Source organism: Branchiostoma lanceolatum, chromosome 19 (genome assembly GCF_035083965.1).
Source record: "Branchiostoma lanceolatum isolate klBraLanc5 chromosome 19, klBraLanc5.hap2, whole genome shotgun sequence".
NCBI lineage: Eukaryota > Metazoa > Chordata > Leptocardii > Amphioxiformes > Branchiostomatidae > Branchiostoma > Branchiostoma lanceolatum.
The window spans coordinates 8,278,703-8,305,454 of NC_089740.1; the positions used below are offsets into that span (position 1 = coordinate 8,278,703).

The 26,752-nt window shown below is 42.4% G+C and overlaps 2 protein-coding genes across 2 annotated transcripts; both read right to left on the bottom strand.

The window, feature by feature from the left end:
- Positions 1-140: 140 nt before the first annotated feature.
- Positions 141-5,658, bottom strand: LOC136425953 (polycystin-1-like protein 2). The gene is made up of 12 exons (XM_066414872.1): positions 5,647-5,658; positions 5,350-5,496; positions 4,742-4,867; positions 4,347-4,452; positions 4,078-4,169; positions 3,483-3,731; positions 3,004-3,219; positions 2,400-2,643; positions 2,121-2,257; positions 1,625-1,843; positions 977-1,276; positions 141-419 (listed from the first exon to the last, which is right to left on the bottom strand). The coding sequence occupies exons 1-12, from the start codon at positions 5,656-5,658 to the stop codon at positions 141-143; spliced, it is 2,127 nt and encodes a 708-aa protein (XP_066270969.1).
- Positions 5,659-7,184: 1,526 nt separating this feature from the next.
- On the bottom strand, positions 7,185-26,044 carry LOC136425954 (uncharacterized). Its single transcript, XM_066414873.1, has 12 exons — positions 25,990-26,044; positions 23,602-24,168; positions 23,214-23,393; positions 21,232-21,261; positions 20,621-20,847; positions 20,215-20,350; positions 19,635-19,664; positions 18,412-18,789; positions 17,072-17,245; positions 8,022-8,579; positions 7,558-7,661; positions 7,185-7,190 (listed from the first exon to the last, which is right to left on the bottom strand). Exons 1-12 carry the CDS (start codon positions 26,042-26,044, stop codon positions 7,185-7,187), a joined length of 2,445 nt encoding a protein of 814 aa, XP_066270970.1.
- Between the last annotated feature and the right edge of the window lie 708 nt (positions 26,045-26,752).

Here is a 26,752-nt window from a genome sequence, read left to right on the forward strand (position 1 = left end):
CATAAATCCACTGCTTTGAAAAACAGTGGGTTTGAGAGATCTCTAGTGCAGCACCCCCAGGTATATACACAGTTGGGTTGGAGATCTTTTTGGACGTAACTTTTCAGGGTGGCGAAATTATGTACCCTGGTGGAATTATGTTAGTAGATGTAACACATACACAAACCTCCGTGTTTTTTAAGCTTCTCGATGTGTGCGGCTGGATCAGCAGTGTACTCTGTGCCGTTTCCTTTGGGCAGGTAGCGCGGGAGGTCCAGGGGACGACCCTTTTGTGGGATGACGTAGTTCTCCTTGTCCATCGGCGTGGACCCGTTCGCCGAAGATGACGTGTCATGACGTGGTCCGGCGTAACGGAAAAGCACCACGATGATGACATTTATAGGCAGAGCGATCAGGGAACTCTCCAGGCCGATGATGAACTGTAATATTCGACAACGATTAGAACTGATAAAGAAGCTTTACGGTTAAGATTGTATATCCTAACAGTTTGCAAAAGTAAACAGAAACTCTTCAGGGTAAATTTAGTTTAGATGCCAGATGAATAATTGTTCACATCTCATTACCCTCCTGCGAGTTTACACAGAACTCCACCTCTTGTGCGATGGGGTACGATCTCGCGAGGGTGGCGTTGCCATGTTGTTTCGAACTGACCTTGTGAACATATCTGCGTTTTTTTTTCTTCTTAGCAGAGGCAACACAACAGGAAAGTTTCCTTGGGAAATACGGTTTCCTTACGCCTGGATACTAGACTGTTTTTAGGGCCTACAGGCCAAGTTCTAATGCCCCTAAGGAAATATTGCCACAGGCCCCTCTGAGTGAGGAGCTGCCCGTGTAAGCCTCGGGAAATTGTCGACATCCATTTATCTATTTATGTATTTATTGACATTGGTTTTGATGTTCAGGACACACAGCCAGGGCTGCCCAGCTAGCCTGTTGACAAGATATTACAATGGAAAGAAACATAATCAATACTTACCGTGTCCCAGCTGAACAGTTGCTCCAACTGGATGCCTCCTCCTGTCAGCCTGGGTACGAAGTTCCTGTCTCCCCGATAGAAGATGATGTTGACTAACATGAAGGACATGAGGAGGGACAGACAGCAGGAGATCCTCTGCACACGGGTGAAGTGGTTCTTGGGAGGCTTCACCACGGATATCCACAGGTGTTCGGATAGAAATCTTCTTCCCTTAGTGGACTGGGGCACATTCTTGTATTCTCTCTGTTGTTGGATTCTGTATTCTCTCCTGCGTTGGCGTCTGTATGTTCCCTTCTTTCGCTGTAACATGATGATAGGTAAATCAACAACATGATAGACTTCATTGGATAATCATTTTTCAACAAGTTTTCGATTGTGTTCCGGGGTCTAACAGCAGTTTTCGTCCAATTGCACCCATCTGTCCCAATTTGATCGAAAATGTCTTATTTGAAGCATGGTGGGTTTGGTATTCAAACGGCCAATACATATGGACATAACATTAACATACAAAAAACAAGGTTGTGACAAAATGCGTATTTTGCTTTCAGCAATTTAAAAAGAAAAATCCACGTAATGATAAAAAATATTTTGATGTTGGGTGACTAATTTCTAGTGTGAATTACTTCCTGAAAGAAAACAGAGACTAACCTCCCGTTCATCGTCAACATCAGCGCTTCTCCCGATGAAGACCGCCACGATGTACAAGGCCATTACGACGCACACGGTCACGAGGGCGATCAGACTTCTCTGCAGGTCAAAGGTGAAGGAACGCCCCAAATCCAGCGGGTTGGGCGCCACGAAACCAGCGAAGGCCGTCAGGTGGTCACAGATACAGTGCAGCTGCCCATCGGTTGTCTGGGACCCAACCTTTAGGAAAATAGGAACGAAGATTAAAGGTATACACTTAAAGATGGGAAAAATGATTCTGTGATGGAAAAAATACTGTTTATATTTAAATCGAAAACTCAACTGTACATCCAGTACCATGTTTTAATATGCGGCAAACAGTTATGATGTCTTTGAAAATCGGAAAAGGCCTACCCAATGTTGCGTGGATCGTTCGTCTAAAGAATTAAGCGGAGATATGTTAAAGATAGACCAGATAACTAGCTAGCTGGGGGCAGCAGACAAACACAGCACCCACCTCGCAACCCCTGTCGGTCCAGAGGCTTGACGGTTCGTCAAAGAAGAGGCATTTTGAGGCTGTTATACTGATGGTGTAGCGAACACTGGATTCTGACGTTCGTTCTTTGTCTTGAACGGTAGGAATCCGCTGGAGACCTACAATGCAACGTTAATTTAGACGACAAATTGTCAAAAGGTGGACGTCCAAAAGTATCCAAAAGACTCAGATGGGGGGGGGGGGAGTAGGTTTTGGTGAAGATATTGTAGAAAACGACAGGCAACCAATATGTGCACTTACCCAGTGCCCATTTTTCTGGTTCATTTCTGATGTTTAACGCTGCCTGGTTCAGGAACCATGTGTATGGATGTGTGGAGACACCGGCCTGTGTCAGAGTGACGTCATGGCTGTAGTCCTCAGGCGAGACCACGTCACCCCGCTTCAGGTAAACCCTTAACGTGACGTTGACGTCGTCGCTGGTAACGTCGGGGATGACGCGGACGTAGAGCGCCACACCTGGTTCTGTTGTGTTGAAGTTGTGCAACTGTTGTTGGAAAAGAAAAGCACAGAAACATGTTTTAAAAATGCATTGGAAAATACATAACAACAATCATCTAATTTGTAAAAGGGTCGGCACGTTAGTTTATACCACCAAAATTATACAAAACGTAAATTTCTTCTACAGTAACTGCATATAAAGTGGAGGGAACGGGTACTTTGAACAGAGTTTTGAAATCACGGCGAGTTTGGGGATCACAACAGTAAGTTCATGGTCAGAGTCAAGTTTTGATGTTTATTTGACACAAAGAGGAGTTTTCCTCATGTCACGTAAAAACTCCTAAAAAAATCTTTTCGACGATGAGGAATTAATTTTTTTTCATGATTGCATTAAAAATAGACCTACCGTTATTTGTCTAGATTTAGGTGACGTGGCTGTACTGCTCACAAATATAGCTTTCTTCTGGGTTATGGGGTTGATGGATTCGATCCGTTCGCCTTTCTCAAGGTTGCTGACAAGAACTTTCTGCCTTTCGCCGAGAACGGAAAGTCCCATAACCGGTGTTGTGACGTCGTCGGCGTTGTTGGCGTACTCAAAAGGATTGCGAGGAGTGAAGTAAGTCTGAAAAATATTAAGCAAATCTCCAAACGACATTGCCCTATTAAATTTATCATCTGGTGCAAAGTTTGGATCGGTGGGTAAGTTCCCCCTCACCTTCTAATACCAAAATGATGTTTGTCATCTTAAAATATAAATGTGTGAGGCTGTCGTCTTTTGAACATGTTGAGGCACATGGGAGACAAACTGGTTTTCAATGAAAACATTTCAAACACATTGTCCTTTACTCATTAACTTCCAAAGAACATTTTAACGCCCAAACACACCTGAGATCCAACACTTCCGTTGACACAAAGTTTCGACGTTGTGTTCTCCGGGATTTCAAAGTACGCCCTGGTGTCCTCCTGTGTCTGTATGAGCCGTGCCCCGAGTCCGTCACAGCTGGACCTCGCCAGGGACATCAGGAACTCGTTAGCCTTGACCAGAGTCGGTTTTTCGTCACGATTCTTCCTCGAGATCATCGTTAGAGACAACTCGTCGATGGTCTTAAAAGTGGTAATAGTTGCCAGCTTGTTCTGTGTGCGGAGATGATAAATTAAAGATTCGAAACAATATTATAGCACTGAAGAAGTATTGATAATAATTTCGTAATCTACTTACCAAATTTCCAGAGCCTTAATAATAACTTTACAGGTACCCCTACACATACGTGACTTACAAAAGACCAAACTTTTAAGGTAACGAACATATCACACAAACGTACCATTGTTGATGAGTGTTAGTTCGTAGATCCTGATATCAAATAAAATGTGTAAATATCATTTCCACTTCCACATTGTATGCTATCAATCGTGTTTGCTGGTAATTTGCATTTCCAATTGTGATATGATTATCATATGGGAATACAGAATTTAATGTCACCTTTTCGAAGTCTGTGGTCCTGTCTTGTAGTTGTGTCTCTGACCTCTCCCTGTTCACGGTTTGACTGGAAGCTTCCAAAATGTTTATGGCACCTATGGTAGGAAATACATGTAGTTAGCATTGGTATCGTATTGATTGCTTGATGAAGAATGTATATATGTTTCCTGGTTCTATTACAGCGTCGTGGGTCAATATAATCTGATTCTCTTTCTTGGCTTCTTCGTCATTGTCACATTTTGTTCGTCTACTTCAGGGCAATACTATCTTACCTGTGACCAGGTGAGCCGCTATCCCTTCCAGTTCCTCCGTCCCAACTTCTGATGACTTAGTCGTCAGCACCTCCCCTAACGTTTTTAAGGTGTCAGCCGCCTTTACCTATATACGCACACAGATGTCAGTCAATTAAGGTGGTTTGAGCTATTTGTAATTGCCTCCTGACTATATGGCATTAATACGTTTGTTGTATTTTTGTTTGTCCATTTGGCATTATTTGCTGCGGCCAGGGTTACGGAAGAAATTGACATTATTCTGATTCTTTCTAAATAAACATATCGCCAAAGATTAGGCGACAGCATAGGGAAATGCCCCCTATTAGATTTATTTAAAACTGCAGATCATTTACTTTTGCTCTAAACTCACTAAATCTCAACTTAAGTCACTTAACCTGCGAGTCGTCCGACAGTTCCTCCGGCTTGTTGGTCACGTGTTCCAGCGTGCCTGACACCTGTTTCACCTGCTGCACGTTTAGCACCTGCACCTGCTCCAGAATATCCACCATCTGATCACGGGCCTGTGTGGGCAATATTGGTCAACAGTTTCTATTGAGTGCTTGCGAATTATAGCTTTTACTATGTTTATGGTCTAAATCTAAAACTGCGCGCAAAGTCATTTACATGAAATATAGCTAGCGACTACCAAAACATGCCGTCTATTAGCCTCTAAAAGAACGACGACGAAAGGGTGCAAATTTGGGTAACATAATAATAAAAAACGTTATGATTAGCATGTGTTCTGTCATTGCTGCCGTCGCTATTTTAGGTATCCATAATGAGGGCAGAATGTATAAAAGGATTCAATACTCGTAAATAATGTTAACTTTTAGGATTCTTGGGGAAATAGCTAGGCAATAACTGAAAAACTGACCAGGAAAGCCTGCTAGGATAAAACGTCATCAATATGCGATTAATTATTATCATTCTTTGGGAAAGGACAAGATACTACTCTGGTGAAGGTGGTGATGTTTAGCATTTAAAATGTATTTTATCTCCTTACCTTTACAGTATAGTCCTCTGTTGCGTTGGCGACGTTCAGCACAGACGCAGCGCTAGCGATGGATGACGTAGTCTGTTGTACGTCATCGACGTCCACGTCATCAAGAACGGAATCTACGAACTCTTGAACATTTTCAGGAGGCACAACCTGAAGTATGGTATAATATTTCACAAAACTGTAAAAAGCATTTCAGGCATTAGTTGTAAATCCTTTAAGTTGAAGTTCTCAAACTGTGCCACAAACATCTATCAATAATAATCACATTCACTATGTTGAAGAATGGGGTGTTTTAGTTACTTTCGCAGACATGACAAAATATCTTCCATTGTTTTACCATTTATCGGCCTGTTATCCAACTGTATCTTGGCTGCCGAGTCTCTTTGAGACTACTATGCTAAAATAGGCCTTGATACCATACAAGCGTCCATGGTATGTACTAGTGAAAACTGGTCTCTTACATTTGTTGTAACCCTTGAGACGCTGAAGGCACCAATGGCGTTGGTCACACGGATGACGATCTCCAACTCATAGTCATTGTCAAGGTCTCCTGTAGGCAATCTGATCGGAGGGGTGCTGGAGGCCTGGGTCATGATCAATAATAAACACATTTTACTCCAACAATATTACTAAAACATACTATTAGCCTAGTAGCTTTAAGTTTGTTAAAAGTAAACAGGCAAGATGCCTACCCAAACCCATTCTCTAAACAGGTAAAAATGTACATTATTGGACACATTTGCATTGTGATGTCAAGTTCTTGCATTGGAAAAGTTCAAGAAGTTCTACTTAGCACTTAACTAATAAAAGTAATGCTGTACTTGACCATGACATGCATAAGAAACAACTCACTGGTCCACTGTACAGAAGGTGTTGGTTGGATCTTGCCGTTGAATTTATGGAGGCAACATTGACATCCGCTGCCGTGTACTCAAAGTCATAGCGCAGAGGTAGGTCCGGATCGCTGAAGCCTGGAAAGTATTAAGTATATTTAATATCTTCCTGAAAAACTTAAGCAAAATGTTGGAATGTCGTGTTTTCTTACTTAGTGCAATCTCAGTAGAGCTCTCACGAGTATTAGCCAATTAAGTGTTGTTACGCAAGCCATATGGAGAGACGTATTGTTTTCAGGATCTCTCTCTCTTACCTTGGCACCGTATTTTAAAGAATCCAGGTGGGTTATCCACAGAATGGACTGTACAGTCCCCTACAGTCGGTGGTTCACTAACTGTGAATGCGTACTCGGTAGAACCAGACTCCCCTGTGTTACTGTCCGTTACTGTGGCAGTCACAGTGTATTGGCCCTGCTGCTTAAGATAAAAGCAAATGTGTGAATTGTAAAGTCACAGGTTTTGAACAGCTAGTGTATTGTTTAGCAATATTGATATATTTTTTACAACGTTCAACTTGTTCCACACAGGTGTTCTGATAGGGCAAAAGGATGACAAGACTTAGCACGTCGAATAGAATAGAATATTTTGCTATGGAAATCCAACAAAATACAGCACTGTGAAGACGATTGAGTTTGTGTTAAGGAAAAACCTCTGTGTCAATGATAACTGCCCCTTCAAAACCCACAATCCATCTAATACATTCATAGAAAGTAACATACCGTATCGAAGACCTCTGCCCTGAACGCCACGTAGTCTTGGATTCTGTCATTCAGAATGTTCATGTTCCAGTCATCGTCCGTCCAAGTTGTAGCTACTCCCTGTGTCTGCACCAATGTCCAGTTGTGCCTGTACTTGTTGGGATCTGCTCGACAGTTGCTGCACAGCACGGATAGTCTCATCTTTTCTCCAGAGTTGATTCTAGGCCCACAGGTCCCGTAGATTGTGTCACAACTGCATAAAGAGTTGACAACATCAATAAGTAAGATTATAACGCAGTATTTTCACATAAAATATATCTGACTAGGCTACAAAGTTTTCATTATTAGATTTACATGCATGTAGCCAATAGTTTGAATGGAAGCTGTTGACAAAAATGTCAATACCTTTTTCCGATCAAGTCTTACATGCATATACAAGCAATATAACTGGAGTTGCAACCATAGGGGCATTTCAGAGGAAAATATATCGTCCAACCAATGGACCAATAATTGCATACTAGTACTCACATGACTGATGTTAATGGTATGTTTGATTGGACCACTTCTATGACTTGACTAGCTGAATCACGGCCCCTGTGCAGTGCGCCAGGTGCAGATACCTCCACAGTAAAGGTGAGTTCGGTGGGGGGAGGTGAAACCTGGTCGATGTTCACTCTAAGGAGACCATCGTCTTCTCCATTCAGTGCAGGACAAACTCCTTCTGCTAGGTAGATATGTTGGACACGTTTGTTGTTTAGTTCAGTTCATTAACTGATTAGTTAGAATATCATTGTCTAGTAACGCAGGGTGTCTTCTGATTAGAAATTGATGGTGCTATAATCATAGCTGTTTTACACGTTAAAGCATTTTTACCCCAATAACTTGTTGTAGTGAACAATGGGCACAGAGACAGCTACTAACATAGCCCGGAATCCTACTAAGCTATCCATTCACTCAGCCATTACGTACTCCGGTTAAATGACTAATCAACGGTTGGCAGCTGCCAAGTGGTTCTGTCTAACATAGGCATTGCTAAAGGAAATGGGAAAGCTGCTTCTATGTTCACAAATGCTACATCACTCACTGATAGAATCACAAGACCAGCGATAGTCCAGGTCTGCGCTTCTTGCAATGACACCGTCCGGGTCCGATGACAGCGTCGCCGCGTCCAGCGTAACTTCACCGGCGCCAACCTGCCTTCTGGAGCCTCCCAGAATACCAGCGACGAGAGGGGAGGCTGTGATGGTTACTGTGACGTTGTCACTTGTACCCGATACCTCAAACCCTGTGTTAGTCAAAGTCAAGGTCACCCACACCCTTATCGTGTACACGCCATAGTCCAGCCTTTGGGGAGGAACGAGGAGGTCTGCTTTTGTGGAAACAACATCGGCAGGGACTTGCCACTGTGTTCCGCTAGGAGGAAGTACCTCCCATTTATACTTCACATCACGTTGTTCGTTGCAGTTTGCACTAACGCTGAGTCTACTGGTCAGTGTAAACGCTCTACTTCGAGGGATCGGTGAACCTCCGCCTAAGATGGTCACCTCAGGTGAGCAGTACGTACATAAGTATCCACCAGGGGTGTTCAGGCAGGTAGATTCTTGAGGACAAGCGGCAGTGTTCTCTTCACATTCATCTAGATCTGAAATGTATTGTGTAGAAACAACATACCTTATGATAGCTATTTAACTGCAACACGATAATCCAGGCTCAAGTCTTGTGTAGTGTTCTTTCAAAAGATCTTTTTTTTTTCAAAAAAATAAATCCTAGACATTTTCATCAAAGGAGCATATTCATCGCATTTAGAAACTATTTTCATAGATGCAGCAAATACGATTAAATCTTAGCTACCATATCCATCTTGATGTTGTAGGAAGGCATAAGGCACAGGGAAAAGATTACAACATGCCCTTCAATCGCCCAAGAATGCACTTATAGGCAAATTTTCTGCACAATATGTGGAAGCAGTACCTGTTACGGTTGCTTCGATGAACGGAAATGATGAATTCGCCGCGTTATCGTCGATGTAGGTCTGCAAATGTTCCCCCAACGATGCAGGTAACAGAGGTGTTTCTCCTTCTGCCAGTGTTAATGACTGAACGGCTACCAAGCTGCCTCTTTCAAACCCTGTAAACCCTGGATTCCCAAACCTTCTGGTTTCCTGAATGGAATCCACCATGTAGTTGAACTGCCGTGTGAGAAAGGATGATTGCAGAGGGTTATTGTGGCGCCGTGTATTTGCATTCCAGATGCACTTTGTTTTAAAACAATTATTTTTAGACCATTCACAAGCCCAGCTAGCAGACCACAGAACATCGAATACAATCCAATAATATCAAAAGGCTCTGTGAAAGTGAAAAAAAGGCATCTTTTTATAGGATATTTTGCTATCTTCGGAATAAATGAAATACTGTTAAAGCTTTACGGCAGGACGATTGAACAGACAATTAAGTTGCACTTAGATATTGGTCACCGAACTAGGTAGATGTGCCTATAATTAATTCAAAGTTTCGTAATTGAAAGTCTACCGTCTGAATAAACGTCCTACATACATATCAGGGCAAGATAGATTATAGAATACATACCTGACGTAAATGTTCGTTCTTGCTTTTTTCATACTGTACTCCAGTGGGTTCATGTTTGTCTGGGTCGTAGTCGAAATCATCATTGTAGACAACACGGACGTAGAACCTGTTCAAAGCTGTGAAGAGTGACAGAACACGTGAAACTAATAATATGGTTGCCTCATGATGCAATGAATTTGTTGACAAGGATGTACACTGCAATGTCAGGAGAGAGACACGTTATTGTACGGAACGTAAAGATGGGTAGAGCAAATACCTGTACAGCTGTCCTGGAATCGTATGAGCCACGGAAGACAGTCACATCTATAGCTTCCTACTGTGTTAGAACAGCGTTCCCGGGATCCTTTGCATGGTCTCTCAGACATGATGCACTCATCCAAATCTGTGCATATAAAAGGTTTTGATCATATGAACACAAGGTGTATTGATGAACAATAGCAGTAATTTGACAACGGACAATCTCCTCGTAAATCTTCTGTCCAGGAGCGTAGATAGGAAAACATAATTTTGGCATACATCATGCAATTGTTACCATATTGGTCAGTGGAGGATGTTGGGTCTTTCACATTTTGTGTTAAGTGTTAACGCTGTTAAGTTCCTTTTCTAACTTTTTGTGTACGCTTATCGCTTGAAATCCTTACCATTGCAATTGATTCCATCTCCGACCCATCCTGTGTTGCATCTACAAGTTGGAATCTGTGAGACATATTGACAGCTGGCTTCAGGGTGGCAGGGCCTTGGACACGTGGATTGTGGGCGGGTGCTGGTTCTTGAAACTTCCATAGCACTTGTGAAAACAGGAGGACGCGTTGACATTTCTGTAAAGAGATTTAATGCTGTTAGAATTTTTCGTTGTTCCGCTGAATTGGTGAAATGATGTTGGTAAAGAGAAACCAGCCAGCCAAAGGGTAGCCTGGAAACCATACCATCGGGGGCTCCCCGATATCTCTACGGCGCTGGGAGTGATACAGCTTAGCCCGCTCGGGTGTGGGTTTATGGCCTTGGCTTAAAATTAGCTCGCCCCCGTTGTGGCGGCGAAACTGTCTATGACAGCTAAGTAGACAGGCTGCGAAACTCTCTATGGCATGCAGCTAAGAAGACAGGCTGACAGAAACGATTCAATATAGCAGACTGGGACTGCGCCCGGTAAAACACCCCTAAGCCGACCCGTAGAGACTGGGACCAGACTATTTTGATTCATCATTCACTATAATCATCTGTGTAAAGGTGTGTCAATGATGTTTGACGTACCTGTGCATGTTGGGACATCTTCACTCCATGTCCGATCAGCTTGGCAGGTAGTACTAGAGGCTCCATTCAGAACGTAACCCTGGTCACAGGTGAACTGCACCTCAGCCTGGTACGAGAAGGGCCCGGTGGAACTCAATGCTCCGTTCGGTAGAGCAGACAGAGCCGGGCACGGTACGGCTGGAGTTAACAAATGTGAGCACCAATAAAGTCGATGGTTTTATAGATGCTTACTAACAAACATCAAATATCAATGTCATATTTTTTCTGCATTGCAAGGAGAAGTTATTCTATTCTACAGTCAAATCTGGATACAGCAACCACTCATGGGACTAAAGAATTGTCACTGAGGACAAGCTTGAGATAACTATGTAAAATAGACGGAGATGTTTTAATGTGGCTTGTGACTGGAAATGGTTGCCTACGTCAGAAGGTTGACCAACTATGTTTGACTGTACTGAGATCTCATGAAAATATATACCAAATGATACAAAAGCTACTTAAGTAACTGGATAAGTGTTATAACTTTTTACTTGTGTTACAATTTGATGAGAAACTTTTGTATTTTGTCTCTTATTCCCTGAATATATTAACCATCATCGATGTATATGCCCTAACGTTCGTACGGTATATTCATTTATCGAAGATAAAGTTATCATACGTTGACATGTTGGAACAGGGTTACTCCATGTTAGATCAGCTTGGCACGTCACACTGGATGCTCCGTCTATTTGGAATCCCGAGTTGCAGGTGAAGGTGACCAACGTTTGGACGGAGGTCGCTCGGACAGGATTCAGTTCTCCGTTCGTCGGGGCCGCCAGAGTCGGACATTGTCCAACTAATATTGTGAAATATGAAAATGTGTCTGATTATCAACTACATACAAGCAGGGAAGCAATGTCCGTACACCAATAAATCTAAATTGTATTTTGGAACATTAGAAAAATGGCAGAAATGGTTGACTTTTTAATTGAAACTTCCATCATTATTAAGATTCTAGACGCGGTAGACAACTATTCATGGATGCATAAACTGATCTCAAGGCATCTTACGTCTGCAGGTCGGAATAAGACTACTCCACGTTATGTCAGCTTGACAAGTCAATGTAGCCAACGTAGGATATTGCCCAACTGAAATATTCAAATGGTCTCTTTCAAGAACCTTCTATATGGACCTTAGGACCTATGGACACGTACAAAACAATGTATTTAGCCAGCATCTCCACGGCAAATGTGTAATAACGATTTTCTCATTATATCCTTTGCTGTCTGATGAACATTTAGATACTCGTATGTATATTGCATTTTAGTGCCTGTATTGATTACTTTCCGTGTCATCTTACGATTGCACGTTGGAACAAAGTTACTCCATGTTCCGTCAGCTTGGCAAGTCGTATCAGCAGCGCCGTTACGACCGTATCCCAAGTTGCAGGTGAACGTAACCTGGTTAAGGTAGACGTGTGGTCCAGGAGGGGTCAGTGCTCCGTTGGCTGGGGCCGTCAATGTCGGACATTGTTTGGCTGAAATGATGAAATTAGAAACCTCTAATTTCAAAAATCTCTGTAGTAATGTTATATGAAGTTACTGAAGTCAACTAACATTCGTCAACATAGAATAAAACACCCCTTTTTAGGTATACCTATCCAATGTATAGCTAACCTTTTGTGAGAAATATAGATGATATTAAGAATCATCTTACGTGTGCATGTTGGAACAAGGGGATTATTCCATGCTCCGTCAGCTTGACACGTCGTAAATGAAGCGCCGTTCCGTATATATCCCGGGTTACATGTGAAGGTGACTACGGCCGGGTAGACGTGTGGTCCGGTAGGACTCAGCGCTCCGTTAGTTGGGGCCGTCAACGTCGGACATGGTCTGGCTGTAAGGTTCAAATACTTTTGCTATGGGGATCGATATATGAACTGAAAATTCATAAACTACATCTGTTTACCAACTTTTAAATTGAATGCTGAAAAGTAAGGATTAAAATTCATCTTCACTTGTGCATGTTGGAGCAGGATTACTCCATGTTCCGTCAGCTTGGCACGTCGCAGTAGCAACACCGCTCCGCAAGTATCCAGCGTTACAGGTGAACTGGACCACATCCTGGAAGGAGGTCGCTCCGATAGGACTGATCGCTCCGTTAGTTAGGGTTGTCAGCCTTTGACATTGTACACCTGCAATCAGAAAGAACGTTGTTGATGTCATTACCACGTATCTGCTTCTTTTGTTTTTGCATTGCAAACTTGGACTCTAATAAAGTTTCTAAATTAGTATATCAGTATTATGAAAACGGCCAGCTACCTCCTCTGACAAGAGGTTATAAAGCAAACATATTTGGGGTTTTTCACATCTTTTTCATGTTCTTTTCTGTAAAGTTTTTTCATCTTTTATCTTCTTTTCTTGTACGTGTTACCATTTCAAATCCTTACCATCGCAAACGACAAAATATATATATATATATACATTCATATTGATTGATTGCTATTATATATCAATATTAATCCTATCTCACCTCTGCATGTTGGAACAGGATTACTCCATGCTCCGTCAGCTTGGCATGTCGCAGTGGAGGCTCCGTCGCGTTCGTACCCCGTATTACAGGTGGTCGTGACCACAGTCTGGTAGGTCCTCGCTGCCGTACTCAGCGCGCCGTTAGCTGGGGCCGTCAGCACCGGACATTGTCTGGCTGAAATGATCAAAACACTTTTAATACAGGGATCATCCATAAATTGAAAATCAGAAAGTGACACTCTGTAATGTACGTCTGCTTCCCACCTTTTGAATACTGAGAAGTAAGTCGAACGTTTTCATTCTGTCGATCTTATTCATTCCCTATCAAGTGAATGTGTAAACACTACAGTTTGATTGAGATTGCTAGCAAATATCGACACAAAAAAAGCTTTATCTAGTCTTAGCTTCTGTAAACTACGTTTAGGCATCTTCTTTTCAACGTTTGAATGTTGACAGGCTTATTCTTCTCAGGCTCTCACTACCATTGTGTTGGCGTTTACAAAAATTACGTTTTCAGTTAGATGTTGTAGGTATCACGTTCATCTTACGTGTGCATGTTGGAGCAGGATTACTCCATGTTCCGTCAGCTTGGCACCTGGTATCAGCAGCTCCGTTCCGTACGTATCCTGGGTCACAGGTGAACGTGAAGGAGGTCGCTCCGATAGGACTCACCAGTCCAAATGCTGGGACCGTCAATGCCGGACAAGGTAGGGCTGATTATGAAATGGTGAAATAGTCTTGGTAAAGAACTGTATGATACTAATGTTGCATGGAGCGATATTGGTCATCAAACGTCTGTACTGTTTGTCTAGAATATCATAAAACAGGATGAGTTATTTATCTATTTATGTTTAGGTGCATAATCTACGTTTCGTTGTAACTATCGATTAGTTAAACGTCGTCTTACGTGTGCATGTTGGAACAGCTTTACTCCATGTTCCGTCAGCTTGGCACGTCAAAGTAGCAGCTCCGTACCGTGTGTATCCCGAGTTACAGGTGGTCGTGACAACAGTCTGGTAGGTTCTAGCTGTCGTACTCAGCGCTCCGTTAGTTGGGGCCGTCAACTCGGGACACCTGGCTGAAATAATGAAATAGTCTTGTACAATCTAACAGATGTACAATCTGATGTCTAACCTCAATCGACGTATCTACATACTAATGTTGCATTGGCTATTTTGGCTATCAAACGTCTTCATCTCTAGTAGAGATCAGAAAACGGAATTTTCACTCAACCACTCTACTTTGTGTTAACTTATTAGATCTATCTATCTATATTTGGGTGTATAGATTACGTTTCGTCATCAATATCGATTTGTTAAAAGTCATCTTACGTCTGCATGTTGGAACATCATTACTCCATGTCCCGTCAGCTTGGCACGTCACACTAGAGGCTCCGTCCAGGTCGTATCCAGGGATACAGGTGAAGTTGACCGTGTCCTGATGGGAGGTCGCTCCGGTAGGGGGCGTCCGCGCTCCGTTAGTTGGGGTAGTCAACAGCGGACATTGTCCACCTGAAATGACGAAACAGTCTTGTTAAAACGTCTGTACGGTAACTATAAACGTTGATAAAAAGGTACGTCCTATGCCCTATTCTTTCCAAAAGCTACACTTCCTTTTGGTTTATATATACAAGCATGTAGTTTTTTTTTTGATATCCCCAAATAAGAGATAAATGACTAACCTGGAGTGTGTCCACAGTAAACTAGGTTGCAAAAGGGCAGCCTGGGTAGTTTGTAGACGTAGTGGCCATCTCTGCATGCTTTCACCTGGAGGGTTGTACTCCTGTTACACGGGTTACCATCCCAGAACACACACGCCTGACGCGAAACCACACCGTCCGAGAGTGTCGGGTGCGTTCCGTTCATCCACATTGGGGCATCGGTGCCGCATCGGAACGCGTCCGGGGGTGGTTCCGTGGGCATGACCGTACCGGCTGGTTCCATGAAGCGGTACCACTCTCCGTTAACCGATCTGTCGCAGTTGTCCAGGTTGCCATCGTTCTTATGTTCGATGCTCCGCCAGGCTTCATTCAGCACTATGTTGTTACTGCATGCATCTGCGAAATTAAAGAGAGACAGCTCCCAAATCCTAAGATGTCATTCAACCCTTCCTCAACTATCCAATTTCAAAGCTTGAGACAAACACAAGTCTGTAGTTCCAAGAAGAGCCACTAGAGAGCACCGGCCCAAAGAAACACCTTATATTCCCCGGTCTCATAGTTAGCTTCCTGCCACTCACAACAGCATGTCCAGGGCAATAGAGCCTAGAGGTCAAAACCAGAACCTCCGCTGCAGTACCACAGTAAGCCACATTTGGGAGCGTTCCTTACCAACACAGGTCGGCACACTAGCTGACCAGGTCCCGTCCAACTGGCAGGTAGTACTGGTACTGCCGTCTAGTCTGTATCCCTGGTCACAACTGAACGTAACCACATCGGGGTACATGTAGGTGTTTGCATTGATAGGGCTCAAAACACCATTTGCTGGGGCTGACAGGTTTGGACAGTTCACTGTTGCAGCGACGAGACAAAGAGAAAATAAATCATTTACTCAAGTGTATTGCCTTCGTGCATTTTGAATGTAATTAGAATTGTACCTTTAAGCTTTGTAGACCAACTTGACACGGTCAAACGTCAAATATGAGGTTTTGGTTACATAAGTAATGATGTTTAATGATCCAAATACAGTTGGACTTATGGGATGAAAAACTAAATGCTTAAATCTATCAGCCAAGTAATGACTGTTAACTGGAGCTGGAAACAGCCATATTACTCGCCTGGGGTGTGCCCACAATAGGCCAGATTGCAGAGAGGGGGCCTGGGTAGTTTGTACACGTAGTGACCGGCTCTGCATGTCTTCACCTGGATGGTTGTTTCCCAGCGACAGATATCATCTCCGGAGAAAACACACGCCTGGCGGGACACTACACCGTCAGAGACCGCCGGATGTGTTCCGTTCATCCACATGGGTGCATCGGTGCCGCATCGGAACAAGGACGGAGGAACTGCTGTGAGCATGGCGGTCCCAGCTGGCTCCAGGAAGCGGTACCACTCTCCGTTAAACCCTCTGTCACAAGTGGCCAAGTCGCCGTTGTTCGAATGCAGGATGCTTCGCGATGCTTCATTCAGCACTATGTAGCTATTGCACGGGTCTACAGTGGGAGAAAAGTTGTTTTGTACGTTTAATGCGATATTGAGAATATGTTTCATAGCCTAGCTTAGGTCATGGCAACATACAAGTTTCGAACAAACAGACGTTTGTACTGTAAGATGTAATATAATTGGTATTGGAAATCGGGAAGGGCCCGTCTCTGTTTCTGTAGCCCTCGCGCCACACATTTTTCTACAAGCACCATATAAGGGGGTGGTACGCGCCGCTGGTAGTGGTGTGTAAAGCAATATCCTTTATACCAGTTGATAGGTAGCTACCTGCCACTCATAATCGAGACCATAGAATATTCATAAGACGAGATTTTAGAACCAAAACCTCCGTTGCGGTACAATAGAAAGCCAAAAGGGGGCCTATAGATAATTTGGTAGCGCTCCTTACAGCCCCATTCCCATAGGGCGGCGACCTCGCTGCGATCGTGCTGCAACGTAAAATTTGACAGAGTGCTCAACGACGAATTTCATTGATAAAATATTTTTACACATTGTGCGTTGTGTTGCCTTTTCAGTCATACTTGTCCATCTTGCATGATATTATAATCAAGAGTTACGCAAATTCAATGTCGGTCGCAGCGAGAGCGCAGCGTGATCGCCGTTAGGTGGAATGTGGGCTTTAATTTACCAATGCAGGTCGGCACACTTGCTGACCAGGTCCCGTCCAACCGGCAGGTAGCACTGGTACTGCCGTCCAGTTCGTATCCCTGGTCACAACTGAACGTCACCACATCTGGGTAGGTGTTTGCATCGGTAGGACTCAGGTTCCCATTAACTAAGGCCGCCAGCTTAGGGCAGTTGACTGTTGCAGTGAACAGAAAGACAAAAAGAAGAGGCATAATTTTTTTGCTGTTTTTTTTTCCCCTTAACCCCATCTAGACCTGGCTTTTTTGAGACTTCCTGGACGGGGGGGACTCATTCGGCCTCCCCCCTCATAACTTCAGAATGATATGTAGTATAATCACCAAATTTGCAGAGACTGATGTAAATGTGAAATTTTATAATTCCTGAAATTTGGTACTGTTATGATGTAATATGACGTAATTATGACGTCATAAATGTCATATATTGCATGCTTAAATCATCTAAATAGGGAATTCCTGTAATACCTTATGGTATTAATTGATAATTTAACAAAAAAGGGTATTTCTTTGATAATGAAGTCTGTCAAGACCTCTGTTGCCAATGATGACTGCGTTGACGTCAAAATGACGCCATAGAATGACGTCATATGCCTTCAGCCATCCCCTGGGATCCGCCATCTTGGATAGGCCATCTTGAATTTTTTAGAAATACAATATTTGATACTTAAGACCCGAAAACACAATCAAAATAGACTAGAAACGTTGATTTTAAATGTTTTTTTGTTGAAAACATAGCAGATATGGACGAATTTGAAGGGGGAAAAGCCTGTTTACACCTAAACTTGTCCACCATCTTGGATTTTGGCCATCAAATTAGCATAATTTATGAATATTTAATCAAGAAAGTTACATTGGATAACATAGGATCTTAATTATGTAGGAAAGTAAATGTGGTATAGCAAGAATGCCTTGAAACCTCATTGTTTAAACCGAAATTAGTGAATTTTGTAAAATATGCCTGTCAGCAACTCGTTGCCATGGCAACACAAAAATCATAAACTTATACTATTACTTTTAAATTGTTGCCAACTAAATTCTAGGAGAAGTCACCAAGTTTGGTAGTCCTACTTCAGCAGCTATAGGACGTCACAGTTGGCGCGGGCACTTTTAGCCCCCCCCCCCCCCCCCCCCGTCTAGATAGGGTTAATGCCAGTCTAATGTCATCTGCACTGCGAGCAAAAGAACGGTGAAGATTAATGACCTAGTGGGCTAGTTTATATAACCTAAGGGGTTACACAAGACAAAATACACCTGAACCTATATACCGCGAGCTACGATGGATTTTTTTCTGTTAGCTGGTGCTGGTAATAATTCAATTACTCGCCTGGAGTGTGCCCACAGTACGTCATATTGCAGACAGGAGGTCTGGGTAGTTGGTACACATAGTGGCCGGCGCTGCATGCCTTCACGTGGATGGTTGTTTCGAATGGACAGATATCATCTCCCGAGAAAAAAACACACGCCTGGCGGGACACTACACCATCAGAGACGGCCGGATGTGTTCCGTTTATCCACGTAGGGAAATCTGCGCCGCATCGGAACAAGGACGGCGGAACTGCTGTGAACATGGCGATCCCAGCCGGCTCCATGAAGCGGTACCACTCTTCGTTAAACCCAATGTCACAGTTGTCCAGATTGCCGATGTTTACATGTAGGATGCTTCGCGATGCTTCATTCAGCACTATGTAGCTGTTACAAGGATCTACAGTAACAGAAAAGTTGTTTTGTTGATTTAATGCGTTATTCTAAAAATTTCTTGTAGCCTGGTTTATGCTAGGGTCACAGTTCCAAACCGGAGCCCGCCCGGGCAGTTTGCGGGAACGACAAATATGATTTAAAAGACACCAAAACACACAAAAACTAAATAAAATAGTTATGAGCATAATTTGTGTAAATTTATTGATTTACCCTTTAATTTTTCGTTTCCGCAAACAGCCCGGCCGGGCCCCGGCTTGGAAATGTGACCGTGGCAATAGGTCATTATAACAAACAAATCTTGGAACGAACGGACGTTTCACGCACTGTAATATGTAAAATAATTTGTATAGGAAATCGGTAGGTGCCCGTCTCCATTTCTGTTACCCTTTAGCCACACAATTGTGCAAGCACCAAATCAGGGGTTGGTCCACTGGTAGTGGTGTTTGTGCTTTTAACTACCATATTCATTATAAGGGATGAGTGTGTACGTGAGCGCTGTATCTCTCAGTTGCCGAAATAACCTTTTCTACAGTGCGATAATGATAGACCTAGGCGTACACCATTAGCAGCATTTATGTGCAATGTGACCACGGGGTCATAGCCTTGAGGCCATACATGTTTTGCGGACTTGTAAACACGTCAGAATCTTCGAGGGGCGCGTTACAGAGCGATATGAGTGTCATGCACGAAAAATAAAAGTCAGTAAAACTGCATTTGGAAAAATGATAGTCGTTTCACCATAGATCAGGAAACATACAAGCGTCAAACAAAACAACATCTGCTGATGTCAATTTCAGTCTATAGCGTTCTTAATTCTGTATTGATGACATGTATCAATAAAGTACTCACCTGTAGGAGGTGCAGTCGTCCGGGAAACACCTGTGAAAAAATAGTATATTAAGAATAGTTACATCATAACTGTCATTGGCATCGTTGCTTTATCTGTTTATTTATCTATCGTTAGCTTCATTTGTTATATTGACATAAAGAATAGATGATCGTTTATCATATTGTCAGACAAATACATCTTTGTCAATAACGCGCATCGTCTTATTGTCACCAACTCATGACGTCTTCGATCATTTTGATCCATTCTTCGAAAATTCTCTACTAAGATAGCAACGACAACATTTCTTAGGGCACGCCAAATGGAGGACGGTTGACTGCACAAAGGTATTATGTACGGTCAGGTAATATGTGGAGCGAGACTTGTTGATCGTCGACGCGTCTTGCACTGAGATCTAAGATTCCTTTTAAGACAGCCAAGGTAATAGGGGAGATGAAGGCCAGGGACTCTAGTCATTTGGCACGGGGAGGTAAAACTGAAGTTGTTTGCTGTTGCTTCTCTTGAGACAAATTATGCGTGCCGTAAGACAAGTACTTCAAAGCTAATCTTTATCAAACTTTGCGAAGACATGGTTCTACGTACTTGTTGGCTGTTCGTTTAGAAAGCAGGTCGGATCGTCGTCCCGGTCGGGAAATATGTCGCATGAAAACGGCAAACCCAACCCAACCGATGCACAGCTTGCGTTCAACTGCTCACAGACATCCCTGCATAACTGTATCTGAAGTCAAGAAGAAACAGTACAGGAGTCAAGCAGTCTGTATTTTCAATATTGTTAGCATCAAAGATATATGTTATTTTAGCAATGGATATATATCATGTAATTTCCAGACTTGTTTGATAACAACTTTATTTGAAATGATCTAATGCACGAATTTGTATATCATGTACACTGCAAAGAACATGGAAGAAAGGAAAGGACCGTCTAGACAAAAGACATTACTAGTGCTGTGTTTAGTTACGGTTTTTACTGTCAATAACATGATCTTACCTGTGTGGCATTCTCACATTCAGGTAGAAACATCCTACAACCTGCTGTCAAGATGTCTGGGTAGCATCTTGACAAGTAAATCGAATTAAAGAAGGAGTACTCTTCAGAGCTAAGTATCTGCTGGACAGACATATGGCCAAATGAGTTCGGGAACGATACAGTGTCATATCCGACGACGCTTCGGCAAATGCGGGCCTGAAGATCTTGTGGAATCGGCTCACATGTACCTGAGAAAAATAAACATGAAAGCAATTGATACAGTGGTCATTTTCTGATTCCTTTTTTTCCTAGTTGAAGTAGACAGATAATGATATGATTGTAATCCCTTTGCAAAACGCTTATCGACATGATATACTTCATAATAATCATTGTTATGAAGTGGAAATGGCTCTGTGCAATCAATCATCTTCCTTTGGATGTTCATCTAAGACATAGCAGAACCGGGACACTTTTAGAAACCTCTATTTTTTTCTGCTGCTTTGTTGGTGCTCAAGACATATCAAGTACGCAGTCCATACCAGCGTCAAACAAAACAACATCTGCTGATATCACTCTAAATCTATAGTGTTCATAATTCTGTAGTGATGACATGTTTCAATAACGTGCCTCACCTGGAGGAGGTGCAGTCGTCTGGGAGACACCTGTAAAAAGACTTAGCTTATTAGTAAAAAATAGTGACATCATAAATTCCATTGTTATCGTTACCGTTAGCTGTTAAATTGGCATGGAGAACGATGGTTGTTTGTCATACTGTTAGACAAATACATGGACATCTCTGTCTTACCCCCATTTAACCAGGACTGTGTCTTTTCAGTCATATTTTTACATTTTTGCATGATATTCCAATTTTGAAATCATTGGTTACACAAATCCGATTTAGCCCTTTTTTTTAGGTCGCAGCAAGAGGCAGCGCGATCGTCTTCTAGTGAAACTGGAGTCTACGGTGACGAGCTTCATCTAAGGTCACAAATTTATGACATGTTTAACTATTTTGAGCTAGGCTTCCCAGACATTGTTCTCTGCTAAGCTGGCAACGACTACCATTTCTTAGGACGCGTCAGTTGTATGGAAAACGGTTGACTGCACAAAGGCATTATGTACGGTCAGGTAATCTGTGGCGCGAGACTTGTTGATCGTCTTGCCCTGAGATCTAAGATTTCTATTAAGACAGCCCTGGTAACCAGGGACAGGGGGCTGCAGACCTGGGACCTAGTCTTTTATCACCGGGGTGTAATAATTAAAGAAAGGCAAACTTGTGGCTGCTAAAGTCAATCGACGGAATCCGGCAGTGTTTGCGGCCATCTTGGGCAAGTAATAAGAAATGCACCTAGTAGCCTAGTGACGACAAAAACTGAGCTATTACGCGGTAGACGTCACACATGCACAAGGGACATACATCTATCTCAACCCGAGGACAGACTGTAGACAAAATGGACCAAATAGTTATAAACAGCAGAAACAATATGAAATTGAGTAAATTTGACAAGTTTCACACTTGTACTTACCCAAGCTGAAATTGGACACCATTAGTGCGCCAACTATCCCAAGGGCAAACTTCATTGTGAAGTCGCACGAGAGAGCACATTTAAGGCCGTCTTGTTTCAAGAATCCGTCACAAGACTTGAAGGTGTAAGTACTGGCCGAAAAGATAGGTCTTGCCTGCAAACGTACTCTCCCATGCATAAGGACATTTTTTTTAAATTTCTTATTCAGAGGAGAAAACGGTCAATGCGCGCCGTTTCCTTTTGGGACCTTTGACTCCCTGGCTGAATTTAGTGCCTCAAATTAAAGGCCTTGGGTCACATACCTTCATACAGCATCGGCAAACGCCGCAGGCATATTCAGACTCATTACCCAAATATCTTTGTAGTCAGTTTGCATTGCTATTATCGACACTGTTTTAAATTCAAGACGACATTTCAATATTGAAGTTCTGACGCCATCGATGGTAAATTTAAATTTCCGTTGTACGTGATTGACGTTCAACATTCCAGACGCGTGCGTCAGAAAATGAAACTTAAATTCTACTTCCGTCAACACCACGCGAAGTCAAAGTTCAAGGGTGAAATCAGATTGTCTACAGTAGATAGCTCTATTTTACACAAATAACAAAAACATTACCTGACAACGTCTTCAAATCTCTGATGTCCATGTTAGTTAATGTACCTATATGAAACTGTCCATCGAAGTCCCTTTGTATGTTTGAACGAAATTGAATTACGTTCCCGTCCAAAGGATCCATCGGACTTAATCTGATTTTAATATGTTTTTAAGATATGCAGCCTGTTGCTATCAACTATCTCTTACACACCAGGTTTGTACTAGAGAGTACAAGCTGCATATCTGGACAGATCTATTTAAATCAACTCCCACCAGGAAGGACCCCTACTCTTTTCGAAAAGTGTGGTGGGTTCTTTAACGTGCTCGATGTGTGTCTCTCCTCAAACACCCGGATCTATCAACTTTAAACTCATCTTACGTGTGCATGTACAAAAACGTACTTTACTTCGTTATTTGGTTACTTTGTCAATTTTCAGGTGCATGGATTCATGATATTTCGTTGTAAATGTCAATTAGTTAAAAGTCATCTTACGTGTGCATGTTGGAACAGGATTACTCCATGATACGTCAGCTTGACACGTCACCCTAGCGGTTCCGTTCAGTTGGTATCCCGGGTTACAGGTGAAGGTGACCACGTTCCGGTAGGAGGTCGCTCCGGTAGCGGGTGTCCGCGCTCCGTTAGCTGGGGCCGCCAACGCCGGACATTGTGCGGCTGAAATGGTCAGTTACCTTTTATTTTATTTTATAGTCAACATACCATATATGGCCAAATAAACCAAACGCTGATCATTTGAAGAAAGGAAGAAAAGAACAATGTTATTCTTAAGTAGGAAAAGACAACGGTTAGATACGTCTGTACATTAAAAACGGCAGAAATGCGCAGGGCACATAAAGGAACTGGGACATACAGTAGTACTCACCGTTACAAATCGACTCCCTTATAGATCTATCGTCCACGAGGAAATCATGGTCTGTCAGCCTGAACACCCTGCTCGGAGTACCAGCAATGTTGTCTAGAGTAGCTTGACTAATGTCGGCTTCCTCGCCAACTCCCACGACGAACACGGTGATGCCCATCTGGCGTAACAACTGTGCCGGACGGGTGACGCTGTCCTCGGGTTCATCGTCAGTTATGACGACCAGAAAGTCAAGAGTATTACTCCGCCGGCCGTTTACTTCGAGAAAGGAATTGTTGCGCACGTGATCCAGACCAAGTCCAGTGAAGGTGTGGTGTCTGTCGTAGGGAATGTCGCGAATCGCAGTTAAGAGCTCAACTCTGTCGTACTTTTCATTGAGCTTAATGTGAGTAACCTGCCATCCATAGTTGCTGTATGTGACAACACCGACCCTTGTATCGTCTTCTCCGAGTGTAAAATAGTTGACCACATTTTGAATAAACGTCTTTGCATCTTCATAACCGCTTGTCCTGAAGCTCTCCCCGCTGTCCAATAGGAAGACCAGGTCTACCGGATTAGGACAGGTGTTGACTGGAAAAGAAATGTTTGATACTGTTGATAACTGTGGATAATTGGCCAGGTCACGCCAACATGCATTGATAATTTTATATATGGCAACTTTCGTTGGTGTTAAAAACTTGAAATACCATTTCCTCTTGTGTGGAGGATAGATAGAGATGCGTTTTGAGTCAGTAATAATCAGTTACCTAATAATTAACTATATTTTCCAAAGATAGCTGTGATATAATTTCTTTCTCTCTCTCTTTCTCTCTCTCTCTCTCTCTCTCTCTCTTCTCTCTCTCTCTCTCTCTCTCTCTATATATATATATATATATATTTAGAATAAAAACTGAAATAAAAGAATTCACGAGGTACTCAATAAAAGAAGTTGCAAAATAGCTATGAGTCTGAAATAAACAAAAACGTTCTACCTTTTATCAAGTCACATCGATTAATAGGAAAAATGTACAAGCTTCAAGCAAAACATATCATTGTTCTCTAATTTCACTCTTTATCTCTTGATCTATTATAAAAGAAGTTTTGTATTGGTCATCTTGTATATTGTATTGGAAACATGTTTTAACATGTTTAAAGTACTCACCTAAAGGAGATGGAATCGTCTGGGAGACACCTGTAAAAAAGTACACTTACTTTGTAAAGAAGATTTATCAAACGACAATAATTATGATAACTATTATTGAATTTATCAAACGACAATAATTATCATAACTATTGAATTGAATATTGAATAAACATATTCTTTTAGTATAGTGACAATAATCATATCATTGTCCCAATTTCATTACTTCGTTTTAAAACATTTCCAACAGAGGTTCCAAGGCGTTCTTCTCAGCTATGCTGGCAACGGCTACATCTGTTAGGACACGTCGATTACATGGAGATCGGTTGGCTGCATAAAGGCATTATGTTCGGTCTGGTAGTCTGTGGGATATATTAACCGTCTTGCACTGGGACCTAAGATTCTATCAAACAGACCTAGTAGTCTGTAACACCCCTTTCGGTACCTGGGAGTTGCAGGACCAGGACCAGGCTGTTTGATACAAGACCGGGAGTTGAAGGATGAATGCAAAGATACGCAAAAGAATGGCAACATTTAGCTGAAGGCACAGACCCTTTTGTGATTTTCAGCTCGGCTAGGATAAGACCAACCGTCGACGATGAACGTCCTTGGATCGCTGAATTTGAACAACACATTCACTACTGGCCCGATCATGACCTCAATTTAGCACTGAGGACCTATCATAAGACGGAAGTGACCGGGCCATGGGAAAAGGAACCGAACGGTACAGATGGTATGTAGCTAGGACAGAATAATTACGGCCGCCCTGCACAAATGTACCGACAGCAGAAAGAACGTGGTTATCAATGTTTAGAAGCTATACGAGAGGTTAGCATTAATGTTCAATTAAGATCGCGCTGCCAAACAATACCTTACATTTATTTAGAGTTATATACAGTTAAAAACAATATGGAACTTAGTCAATTTGACGGAAAATGATTTTGAGTTACATTTGCACTTACCCAAGCTGAAATTTGCCACCATTAGTGCGGCAACTATCCCCAGGGCAAACTTCATTGTGTGGTCGTACAAGAGAACACCTTTAAAATCGTCTTCTCAAAATAATCCAAGACTTGAGAGTGTACGTCGTAGCCAATAAGAGAGGTCTGACTTATCTCCAGGCGTACACTCACAAAAAGACAGTTTCTTCTTGAGGAAGAAACAGACAAACCCGCTGTGGACTCGCGCTGTTTCCTTGTCGAACCTTTAACGCAATGCCAGATTATGTTCCTCAATTTAAAGGTCGCAGACGGAGTAACATTTGTTCTCACCCAAGTTAAAATTAGCCACCACGAGTGCGCCAACTATCCCCAGGGCAAACTTCATCGTGCAGTCGAACAATTGAACACAATTAAGTTCGTCTTTTCACAAGAATCCGTCGCAAGACTTAAAGGTGTGCGTCGTAGCCGACAATTAAGATAGGTCTTGTCACAAGACGTACACTCTCACAAGGACAGTTTCTTATTCAGAGGAGGAGAACAGACAGACCCACTGTAGACGCGCGCCGTTTCCTTGTGGAACCTTTAACGACTTGTCTGAATAAAAGGTCGAGGGTCACATACCTTCATACAGCATCGGCAAATGCCGCAGGCATCTTCAGGGCAATCCTTCATGTATCTATTGTCAGTGTGTATGGATTTTATCGACATCGTTTTCGGATTCAAGACAACGTTACGTATAGACATCCTGACGTCACCAAATGGCACGTAACATTTCCGTTGTACATGCTTGACGCACAATATTCCAGATGCGTGTGTCCCCCGTTAGAAAAATTAAGTACAAATTCAACTTCAGTCAACAACACTCGACGTCAAAGTTCAAAGGTGAAACCAGATTGTTTACAGTGCATAGAAGACTTCTATTTTATATGCAAACAAACAAAAATTCCAAACTCTAATATCCCTCGATTTACTTATCTGATGATACTATTCAATGAAGCTCGTTCATAAGTTTACTTGCACAACGTTAACATTCAGATGTTTTGACAAATTTACCTTGCAACGTTCCTGTCAAATAGTACCATTGGACTAGTTT